This window comes from Nannospalax galili, unplaced genomic scaffold (genome assembly GCF_000622305.1).
Source record: "Nannospalax galili isolate Female #2095 unplaced genomic scaffold, S.galili_v1.0 scaffold1157, whole genome shotgun sequence".
NCBI classification, from domain to species: domain Eukaryota; kingdom Metazoa; phylum Chordata; class Mammalia; order Rodentia; family Spalacidae; genus Nannospalax; species Nannospalax galili.
This window is the reverse complement of record NW_008340118.1, coordinates 811254-823245: the sequence shown is the minus strand read 5'-3', so window position 1 is coordinate 823245 and position 11992 is coordinate 811254. Positions and strand designations below refer to the sequence as shown.

Below are 11992 nucleotides of genomic sequence, written 5' to 3'. Positions count from 1 at the left end.
CGGGCGTGCGGCTGGGACCCCCGGGGTCCGGGCGGGCGGCGGCGGCGTCATGGGCGGGAAGGGCATGGCGCGGCCGAGCAGGCGGATCATCTGTCCCCTGGAAGGAGAGGGCGGGGCCGGGTCACCCGCTGAGCCAGGCGGCGCTCAGGGCCCCGCGATGCTGCGCCTCCGCCAGACGCTGCGCCTCTGCCTGAGGCCCCGCGGCCCGCAGCGCGCACCCACCTGCGAGCACTCGCGGCATCGCTCGCTGGCTCCCAGCCCCCGCCCCAAGCCCGGGGATTTCAAGCCGAGGTGCTTCCTGCCCTTATCCCGCGTCGGCGGCCAGGGGCACCCCCGAACTGGGTGCTCCGGGGCTGGACCCTGGGGCACCGCCCTTCTCGCCCGACTGCGGGCGAGTCTGATGCCGCCCGGGTCTGCACCTCCGAGATGCGCGGGGCTGGGCCTGGATGTAGGAGGAGCCCCGCGCGCTCGCCAAGGCTTGCCAAGTCCTGCGCTGCGCTGGGCTGCTGTCGCGACCCACAGTTGAATGCTGGAGACAGCTGCCAGGGCGGAGGCTGGTGCCCAGTACACCAGAGCTCCCCAGGTCCGTTCTGCCATGGCCCAAAGTGAAGGCTCAGTCCATCAGAAGCGGGAGATAGGCTCTCGGAGGAGCCGATGGCACTGAGTCCTTGGTGGAGCCCTGCACGTTGGAGAAAAAATCCTTTAAGATCGGAGAGAAATCTCGAGCCAGCTGGCTATGCCAGCTCCCCACTGGACTAAAAGGGAGGGCAGCTGGAGCTGGGGCGGGCTTCTCAGAGCTCCCTTGGGGTCATTTACATTGTCGATGCCACTCCTTAAGGAGTTTTCACAATTAAAACCATTATCTATGGATAGGCAAACAGCTTGTTATATAATAACGGCATAGGAACTATTAGACAAGATGCTGTTTTACTGCACAAGGGCCATGCAAACAGGCAGACAAACCCAGCACAGAACTGTGGAAATGAACAGCAGCTGATTACTGCTGGGTGAGGAAGAGCTGATCTTGAAGGGAGGGACTCTAGATACACTGACTAAACCCAGGTGGATGAACTTGCACTGAGGGACATCTCGGGACACTAACTTTACATAATAGGCCTTAATACAAATGACAGAACGTATGAACTCCAGTGGGAGGGCTATGGGAGGTGCCAAAAGGGAAGGGGGTACAAAGATGATTTTATGTATGAAATACACAAAAATTCAATAAAATTATGATAGTACAAGTTGCAAAGTAAATAGTTTACTTGACTCATTTCAAAAATAAAGTTTTAACTAAAATAAAAATAAAAAAGTAGCTGTTTTGAGTGACTGCCAGCAACGCAATGAAACAAATCTTTAGCATCGACTTTTTTTTTTTTTTTTTTTTTTGAGACAGGGTCTCCCTGTAGCCCCAGCTGGCCTGGAACTCGATATGTAAACCAGGCTGACCTCAAGATCCACCTGCCTCAGCCTCCAAAGTGCTGGGATTAAAGGCATGTACCAGCACGTCCAGCTTCAACTTATTTTCTGATTATAAATGCATGAAAACATTCCTACAATCTTGAAATGTCCAAAAAATCAATAATTTAACAACTATAAAGAAGTGCAGCAAAAGTCAGTTTCACCGAGTGGCCCTAGCGGGTTTCACTCAGGGCTACATATTGAGTAGCTAGGCTTTCAAAAAATAGTTCCCCATCACATTTGATGGCTCCTGGCCCAAGGTAAACTGGGAGCACATGCAAATGTGTGTAAGCACTGTGCATCCTGTGCCAACATTCGCCCCACACCCTCCTCTTTTGTTTGTTGTGCCCCAGTAGCAACCAGAGATTCTGGACCCAGGGTAGCCAAGGAAACGTGATGGCCGAAGCATTTTCACCAGAGCATGCGGAAGTTGGCATAGGCCCCACAACCACCAGGGGCACCTCCAAAGCCACCTTGCCTGACGGTCTCGGTGCAAAGGCAGTCAGCTCCTAGAGAGATTTCCAGCTCACAGGAGCCTTCCGCCTCTGCTAGAACTTCAAGGGAAGGAGCCTTGGTCTGTGAGATTGGGCTGCTAGCACGCTGAGCAGGGTGGTTCCGAAGACATGGACACATGCTTGTGTTTTATTCAGGGTTCTGACTTCCAGGTGGATGTGGGAATAGGTAGGTAAGCAGTGGCCAAGAGCTGAAAGCTCTGTGCCAGGGCAAGTAGGGGAAGGGGTCAGCTGCCACCTCTGTTGGGGGAACAGGGGAGGTCGATTTGGAGCTGGATACCCAGATGTCCTATCCTGAGCCCAGTTCAAAGGCTGTGCTGGTGCCTGCTTCTCTAAGTTGTGGGCTCAGGTTGCTCCCTAAGTCTTCAGAAGTAATGGTGTTTGGGGTAGGGTTAGAGGTGGGGTGGCTGCACGGTGTCACAGTAGGATGATATGACAAATACTGAGACAGCCTGTTCAAAGTACTCTGTCCATTCTACTGGGAAACTGGGGCTTCCAGAGGAGAGCACCTGCCCAGCATATCCAGCTCCAAAATAGAATGAAGAGACCAGACAACCCCAGGTGTGTCCAAAGCCAGATGGACTTACTGTGCTAAAGAGTCTGCTGGGACTGAAGTAACAGACCCCGCACACTCAACTAGTAGAGATGAGCAGGGAATGGCCAAGAGGACCAAGTGAACTAGAAACAGGCGTTCCACATCCTCCCGGCAGCATGTTCAGCCCAGTAGCCTGGACCTGGGAAGCTGTAGGCCTGTCCAGCCCTCGAGAGGCAGAAAAGAGAGCACGAAGTGCCCAGGAGTGCACACAGGAACGGCAAGAGGTCCAAGCACGGTCACACCCTCGGGGGTGCGAACGGACTCCTGTACCGCACGGAGGCCACTGGCCCTTGCAGGGAGGGAGTTTCTTCATTTCTGAGACACTTTCAAACCTTCAGCACTGATAACAGCAGTGCTTGTCACAGTGTCCAGCTACCTCTGCTCCTTGAGACCTGCTGCCCCTGGTAAGAAGGTGCCTGGAAGGGGCAAGACAAAACGACATCTGCTGCTGACCACGGTCACCACGCTGACTGCAGTCACCACACTGACTGTTACGGAATCCGTTATACCTTCCATTTGTTGGCACGGATGACAGTTGGAGCCAGGGAGGGGACCCTAAGAGAGGTGATCCAACTTGATTTAAAACAGGAGATGCAGGGGCTGGTGAGATGGCTCAGCGGGTAAAGGCACTTGCTGCCAAGCCTGATGATCTGAGTTCGATCCCTGGAACCCACATGGTGGAAGAAGAAAACCAACTTATGCAAGGTGTCCTCTGGCCTCCTCACATACAGAATGGAGGGGGGCATGGGCACACACACACACACACACACAAATAAATGTAAGCCAGGTATGGTGGTGAACCCTTTAATCCTAGCACGTAGGAGGCAGAGGCAGGCAGATCTGAGACAGAGATAGAGGCCAGCTTGGTCTACACAGTGAGTTCAGCTGGAACTAGAGGGGAGACCTTGTCTCAAAAAGACCAAAAAAATTTTTTTAAATAAATAAAAGTTAGGTGTGGTGGCACACACCTTTAATCCCAGCACTCCAGAGGCAGAGGCAGGCAGATCTCTGTGCGATCAAGTGGCCTGGTTTACATAGTTTCAGACCAGCTGGGGCTGCAGGGAGACCCTGTCTCAAAAAGACAAATAAATAAATTAAAAATAAATGTAAAAAGCAATTTAAAATAGTTAAAAAGGGGAGTATGCATTGAAGTGATTATAATTTTACAAACATTTATAATTCATATGGACTTTCATTTAACATACCCAGAACAAAGTGGTTAACAGCTACTTATTAACAGTGAAATTCAAGGACTGGAACACTAAGGTAATCTCTCCATTTGAGAACCATAGTTCAGAGTCCACACAATTATACAAGCTGTTCTCAAGAACTTATTTCAAGATCTGGCATGGTGGCTCAATGGTTAACAACACTGGACAACCTGAAGAAAGCCCCAAGTTTGATCTCCAAAACCCACATGGTGGAAAAGGAAACAACTCCTGTAAGTTGTCCTCTGACCTCCACCAGACACAACACACACACACACACACACACACACACACACACACACACAAAACCTAAAAGAAAAAAACACATACCTCATCCCAAGGTCACTAAATTTACTACCTTGAATAAGTTGGTTGATGAAAAGCTCATGTCAGCAAACCCAAATATACATGTAAGGATCTGTCCAGTTTTTTGCCACTTAATCTTAAAATGAAATTAAAATTTGATTTCCAGTGCTAGAGAAAGGGTTACGAGCACCTGCTGTTCTTGTAGAGGACCCAGGTTTGGTTCCCAGCACCCACATGGCAGCCAACAACCACCTGTAACTCCAGTTCCAGGGGATTTGAGTCCCTCTTCTGGTCTCCACAGGCACATGGTGTACCTACAAACACACTGGCAATATACTCATACACATAGAAGTATTAAGAAACCTTGATTTCCACTTTTTGTTAGGAGTCTTATGTATGACACCCACAATGCCACAATGACTCAATGGACAGCCTGAGCCTCAATGGTTGGACTGAGAAGACACTCCAACGCACTCCCCAAAGCCAGACTTCCACCAAAAATAGGGGCAGTCGGGCATGGTCATTGTAGCCCGAAAATTACTAATTCTCGGAAAAGTGTAAGGCAGCCAAGGGCAAGAGGGGAGCACCCTGGGAAGAGGGGCGGAGCCCACTGTGAGATGGAGAGTTGGCGGCAGGAAGCCTGTGGCCTTGGGGGGGGTGTCTTGCGGGGCATGGAAGTGAGATGGGGCACTCACAGACCATGGGGTGAGACCACACGCCCATGGAGCACTGGTGAAAGCTAATGAGACTGTGGGCGGGGCTTGAATGACTGAAAGCCGTCTTTTAGTCAGTCACTCCCTCCCTGTCATAGAAACCACGCAAAACCCAAGATACAAATGTGTTATGCTGGTTTGTTGACCCACATCAGGACCATGACCACGAGACCCTGAGAGAGGGAGGGTGGGTCAAACAGAGAGTGGGAAGGGGAAAATTTTGTGCAACAGTCGTGTACACCTTTAATCCTAGCACTCAGCAGGCAGAAGCAGGCAGGTTTCTCTGCGATCCAGGCCAGCCTGGTCTACACAGTGAGTTCAAGCCAGCTGGGGCCACAGGGTGACCTGGTCTTATGAAACAAAACAAAAACAGGGTCAGGGTTACTATTTGGTAGTTTGCTAGTGGTCTGATCTACTACAGCATTCTGCAGCCTGGCGAAACATTACATCTGAGAAGTTTGCTCCTCAGATTGATAAAATGCACCAAAAACTGTTCAACAGACAAGATCCAGTTCTCCCAGACAGTGCCTGACCATAACTTATAAAGCAATGTTCACAAGCTGAGGGAACCTGGCTATGAAGTCGTCTCTCCCATCATACTCACCTGACCCCTCACAACCCAACTATGACGTCATCAAGCATTCCAAGACTTTTTGCAGGAAAAGCACTTCCACAAACAGTTGAAAACAGAAAGTGCTACGAGTTTGTTGAATCCAGAAGCGTGTATTTTTATGCTATAGGAATAAAAAAACTTACTTCTGATCACTGAAAATGTATTGGTTATAACTGATCCTGTTTGACGAATTAAGAGGTGTTTGAGCAGTTTTTAAAAAACCCTTGATTTCCAAATTTCAAATATAATAACACACTAATTACAGTAATCCTAAAGATATTCTCAGGATGAGTAAAATTCTCAGAGAATATTTTTTAAATATTTTATTATTTTGTGTATGAGTGTATTGTCTGCATGTATGTAAGTGTACCTGTGTCATGCAATGCCTGCAGAGGTCAGAAGAGGGTGTCAGATCCCCTGGAACTGGAGCTACAGACGGTTGTTAGCTGCCATGTAAGTGCTGCGCATCAAACCCTGGTCCTCTGCAAGAGCAGCCAGTGAATCCTCTTAACTGCTGAGCCATCTCTCCAGTCCATTCACAGAGAATATTTGAAGTTCATGTCCAGGCCCCAGTGCCATGGTGGTTGGCTCTCCACAGGTGTGACCCACCTATAGAAAACACCCCAGCTGGTGATGGTCCAGCCCCAAAGAGCTGCAGAGTTGGTCATACTGACCAAGCCACCTGCATCACTTTTTTTTGGGGCCCCCAGGGGGGGGGGGGGGACGACGCACTGTGGCTGTGTCATCACCATGGAGTTACCAGTGAAAAAAAACTAAGAGTGATCAGATTATAATGTCAGGAAATCAGCACTGTTCTGAGAAGCAGTTCACGCTTCTCACTGCTGGACTGCTCAGCTTTACTAAGGCGTGTAACATTTAAATGTACATTCTGAAACTTCAAGACATTTTAATACGCTGCTTTCCTAGTTACCCCATACTCTGCATTTTTTCTGGTTTTTCAAGCTTTTTTGTGTATGAGTACAGTGCATGTGTGTGGGCACACGTGTGCAGGTATACATGTATGTGCGCACAAGTGTAAAGCACAGGTTGACATACGGTGACTTGCTGCCTCTTCACTATTTGCCAAGGCAGTGTCTCTGGCGGATCCAGAGCTCACTTCTTTGGTTAGAGTACTTGGCCAGCTTGCCCCTGGGCTCCCATCTCCTGAGACCACCAGCTTTTATGTGGATGCTGGGGATCCAAACTTGGTCTTCATGCATGTACAGCAAGTGTTCTGTCCACTGAGTGATTTCCACAGCCCCATTTCTGTATTTTAAGTAATTAGACTTGATACAGCAATAAGCAGTCAAAACTTTAACCTAAACTAGACCTGAATTTTAAGGCAAGAAATGTGAATCCAACTGCCCCATTCTCTGCAATTTCAACTCATTCCACTGGGTATCAGATTTGACACTAACATTTTTCTCACAGGTTGGGATTCTGACTTGCTCCCTCATCCCTAGTTCTAAGCTGATTCTTAAATCATTCCCCTGTGGGCCAGAGACAGTGACACTAGGAAGAAGGGGCCATCAGCTGTCCCACCACACCAGCCGTGGCACACACTCAGTCCGGCGGAGCCAGGACTGCAACACCAGCCTCTTACATTTTTACAAGATACCACTTTAAATGATGTCAAAAACATTTTCCTGCTAATTTTATACTTCAAGAGCTAGGACAAGGCAGCGTTTAAAGGGAAGAGTAGACTGGTCTGTGTTTGCTTAGACCACACCAGCATAGAGAGGAAGCTGCTAGCCTCCACCCCACCCTCCGGCTGGTCACACTCCAGGATCCTGCCACAACCCCTCTGGCTATTAGAAACAGGGATTAACACAGGTTGCTGTCACAGAGTCCAGCTCCTGACACTAATACCACGTGATGCCCCCAGGTTCTGAGAAGCTGCCTTGGGCCTGTTCACCAAGGCCATCACCAGTCATGAGTGGTCCTAAGGAGACTCCTCCCACTCCCAGCTCTTGCTGACAAGGGCTGTGTGGGCAGCTGGGGCAGCCAGTACTGGACATGTTTGTCCTTGAGGCCCATCCTGGAGGACTCAGACATCTATCGCATTCCAAACTCAGGGTGAGTAGACCGGCTTTCTTAGGCACCTTACTGCAGGCTCCTCCCACAGGAGTCTGCACCTTTTCAGCTACCTAAGGACTGAGTGCCATGTGCCAGACACTGTCACTCGTTTATTTTTTTTCTGAGACAGGGTCTCTATGTAGCCCTGACTGGTCTGGAACTCACTATGTGGATGGTCTAGCTTCGAACTCAAATCCTCCTGCTTCTGCCTCCTGAGCGCTGGGGTCATTCATCTGTTCTTCCCAGCCATCCCGGGGGGGCCAATGCTGGCCCAACCTGCACTTTTCCTGTGATGAGGAAACTGAGGTTGAGTGAAGTGTCCTAGCTGGCGGAGTATGGAGCCATCCCACACCCTTTCAACACCCGGACCTCCGCATGGTGGCAGGTACAGGCGGTCCTAGCGAAGGCCACCTGCCCCTGGTCCAGTTGTGCTGTTGTCCCAGAGATGAGCCTCAGGTGCATGTGCAGGCTCCTCACCCTGGGATCCCTCTAAGGATCTGGAAAGGTAATGGGACACTGAGGACAGAGCACTGGATCCTGTTGGGGGGCAGGGGGGAGACATGAAACTCCTCAGGGCCTGGCAGTAGCCCCCTCCTGCCTTGGGCATGGATTTTCCAAGGAGGCGCCTCTCCTGTATGAATGGATGTTAGCTGGCTAGCAGACATGGGACGTGGTACCAAGTATGAGCCCAGCTTGGGCTGAGAACCCAGCTACCCAACAAGGAGAGAGCTGCAGGATGCTGAAGTGAGGATTGGGGGGGCGGGGAGCATCAGACCGCACACCACCACACTAAGCACTGGATGAGATACTCAGAAGTCAGAGTTTTAGGGGGATGCAGGACCTCTCCCTAGTCCCCCCCCCAGGAAATAAGTCTCACTGGATTAACCAACACCTGACCTGACTTGTAACTTTCACACTGAAACAGCTGTGCCCCCCAACCAAGGCTCTGGCATGGCGGCCCACCTGTCCCCTCCCACTGAGGACTCAAATATGGCATCTCCGGCTCCTCCTACCAGCAATCCTCCAAACCCTCCTCTTGTCCAGGGCTGAAAACTGAGGGCTTAACTGGGTGTGTTTAAATCCCATTGTCCTAGGTTCCCACCTGTGCCTGCCTGGCCTGCACACAACACAGCAGGACTCAAGTATGCCAGGTTCCTCCACTGGTGGAGGGTCTGGGCTCACCAATCTTCAATCCTTTCCAATGTTACCCTCACATTCTTCAAGGCCTGCACAGGTTGGCACTGCTTGCTGCCACATGGCCTGGGACTGAGGGCCCATCCTCTCCATCTACGAACTTCCAGAGTGTCCAGAAAGGCAACACACGGTCTGTGGTCCATGTATCTCTCTACATCGGTGGATTTAGGAACCCATTTCTCCATCTCCATGGTGAACATTATTAGCCAAAGCTGCTCCATGTTGTCCTGGGCCCCTCCCGGGCCAGCACTGCATACCCTCCAATGCGTTACTTAGAGCCATCTGACTCTGGACACAAAGGGACCCTGAGGCTGCCTGGACCTCAGCTGTTCCAGTTGGCATCTACTTCTCTCTGCTTCCTGCAAGTCCTGCAATGTCCCTTTCTTGGGTCAGGCTACACCCAGCCACGGCAGGACAGAAGGTGAAGAGACAGAACCTGAGCGTTTTTTTAATTAAAAAAAATTTTTTTGGAGAATTTTATACATGCGGTTGCATAAGCATCTGGTTCTTTGGTTTTTGAAGCTCAAGGACAAACCCTCAGGGCAGGCAAGCTGCAAATCTCAGGAGCTGCCTGGAGGAGAATGGAAAAGAAGAAAAGCCGTAGCCGTCTTTGAAGCAGGTATGGTGGTAAGACACCCGTCAGACCAACAGCCAGAAGGGGGTCCTGAGAGTAAGAAAGCCCACAACATCGGGGACACCCACAGCTCTAGGGAAAGCATGCTTACAAGAAAGAAGAAAGGAGAGGTTACACTTCTCTGAAGGACTCAGCAAAGCCAGCAGACTCACGAAGTCACGTCTGAATCTGATAAGCTACTATGGCTTCCTGAGTTTTAACGTCTACCTGGAGACATTTCTCAAGGACCCCACAATTTTGTTTTCAGTCTGTATGCCTCTCGTGGCATGCCCACAGCCAGGGAACCAGGACCAGATGAGCACCGGACTGGAAGAGCAAGGGCACAGCAGGGCCTAAGCCACCGCACCAAGACGCCAACCAGCTGGGCAGGATGCAGACCTCTGAGAAGAGCCCAGTGCGGCCCGTGACCACTGTGGTGGTTTGATGAGAACGTCCCCACAGGCTCCAAGTATCTGAACACTTTGTCCCCAGCTGGTGGCTTTCTGGGAGTTTAGGAGATGTGGCCTTGTTGGAGGAAGTGGTTACTGGGCTTTAGCCTTGCCCATTTCCTGTTTCTCTGCTTTCTGTGCCTGCTTGAAGTTGGCAGTCCCCAGCTTTCTACTCCAGCTGCCTCCTGCCATGCCCCGCCCCCAAGATGGAGTCCTACCCTCTGGAACTGTAAGCCCAATACTCTCTCCTTCTATGAGTTGCCTTGGTCATGTTTCTTTAATCAAAGTAACTAATATAACCACTACTCCCGGAGCCGAGATCCAAGATCTTCCCTTTCCTGTCACCTGTGAACTAAGAGCTCTGCCTCCCGTTTCCCTGTGTGCTCTCTCCTCTCAGCAGCTGGCAGCCTGAACCCTGTAGCTGCTGACCTGTGCTGTATGACTCACACATGACAGGGCCCTCTTAGGGCAGGGACGTCTGTGCCCTGACCTGGCACAAGGATGGAGCGCAGCCCCTACAGATGCCCCAGGACACAGGGTGCTCTGAGGTCCACGGCTCCTGGGCATGACCTGGCCACCCTTTCCTTCCCACCACGTCAGCGCTCTGAAATGCTGAACAGTGTCACTGTCCACAATGCCCCAGCCCTGCCCCAGACGGACTCATCTCCATGACAACACACCGTCCCACTCACCAGTCTTAACTATACAAGAGCAATGCCTCCTCCACTCTCAGGAGGTAGCTCATGGCTGCCTGACCTTCAGGCAGGGTCCTGCTCCATGGAGGCAGCTAGGCTTTTGCTTGCACGCTTCACCCTGCTGCACCCCAGGGCCGGCTCCCTGTGGCTCTGGGATGCCCACCCCCCATCATGGGTGGAAGCAGTTCCCTGTTCTTGCTACCTCTGCCACCACCTTCTGAGTGGGGCCCCGCCCCCCGTTGAGGCCCTATTACCTTCAGCCCTATTACCTGGCACACTGTCCTCAGTCGACCCGCTAGGAGGAGGCTCTGTCTTGCTCATTTCTCTACAGAAAGGCCGCAAAGCAGCTGAGCTAAATTTTATCAAGCCAGGCTACCTACGATATTCCAAAGTTGATCCAAGAGTGAGTTTATTTAAAAATTGTAAAGATACATATATTACTTTTTACATGTAATAAGTAATTTTAGAGTTTTACATTTTTAAAGTTAGAAAAAAAATCTCTTTAAAATTGTAGACCCTTTAAAAAAGCCAAATAAGTTGAATATATCTCATAACACGGGTTTATACTTTAAATACTCACATTTCAAAAGCTGTTTTGGATTTAAAAACTGAGTAGACATTATTTACAAATGGCAATGATTAAGATCCTTGTCTTTAGAACAGCGGGTTAATGACTCAGCGAGTTTAAAGCTACGCCATGTACGGGTTCAATCAAGTGCATGGTTTACCAGGACAGGAAACGTCTCAAGCCAACACCGCCGGTTGTCTCCAGGGTGGCGAGGGCATCAGAAGCGGCTTCCTCTCCTCACAGCAGACCAGAATGCTTTCCCAGAATGCTTTCCCAGAATGCTTTGCTTTCCCAGAATGCTTTCCCAGCATGCTTTCCCAATGCTTTCCTCGAGCAGCTTCAGTCTCAGCTGAGGAGGGAAGAGCAGCACTTGAGTACTGCATCCCTGCAGGAAGAAGGCAAGTGGGTGACACTCCTCAGGGGAAGATGCACAGGAAGCAGCCCTCCCACACTGTCCCTTTCTACGGTTGGGCACCGACTCTCCAGAACCGTTCCTGGTATAATAAAGCTCTGCAATACACTTAAAATACAAGTGCTACCTGGAACTCACTATGTCAACCAGGCTGGCCTCCAACTCAGAGATCTGGCTGCCTCTGCTTCCTGAGTGCTGGGATTAAAGGTTGTGTGCCACCAGGCCTGGCCTGAAGTCCTTTTAAACTACTTTTGCTAATTAAAAAAAAAAAGATCTTATTTAATCTTATGACTGTTTTGCCTGAATATATATGTGTGTCATGTATGTGCCTGGCGCTCGCAGAGGCCAGAAGGCGGCATGGGATCCCCTGAAACTGGAGTTAAAAGGATAGTTGTGAGCCACCATGTAGGTGCTGTAAATTGAACCTTGGTCCTCTGTATGAGCAGCCAGTGTTCTCTTAACTACTGAGCTGTAGGAGAGGAAGTGCCAGCCCTAAGCACAGGCCGCACTAGAGAACACAGCTTCCACCTTGAGAGCACAGCCCGTGCTTCCACAAAAGAGCCAACCTAATCTGCCC

The 11992-nt window shown here is 50.5% G+C and overlaps 1 protein-coding gene across 9 annotated transcripts in view; it reads right to left on the bottom strand.

Annotated features, from left to right (window-relative positions):
• Sft2d1 (SFT2 domain containing 1) overlaps positions 1-11992 on the bottom strand; it is a 115327-nt gene that overhangs the window by 83301 nt on the left and 20034 nt on the right. For 2 of the 9 annotated variants that reach the window (XM_029564528.1, XM_008835110.3), the window contains one exon: positions 11210-11388. The exons of 5 other annotated variants lie outside the window; for them this stretch is intronic. In XM_029564528.1, coding sequence (XP_029420388.1) covers positions 11349-11388 — 40 coding nt within the window. In that variant the 3' untranslated portion in view covers positions 11210-11348. Of the gene's footprint in view, positions 1-11209; positions 11389-11992 lie in introns of those variants that run through there. 2 more of the 9 variants (XM_008835112.3, XM_029564529.1) reach the window with 2 other exon arrangements.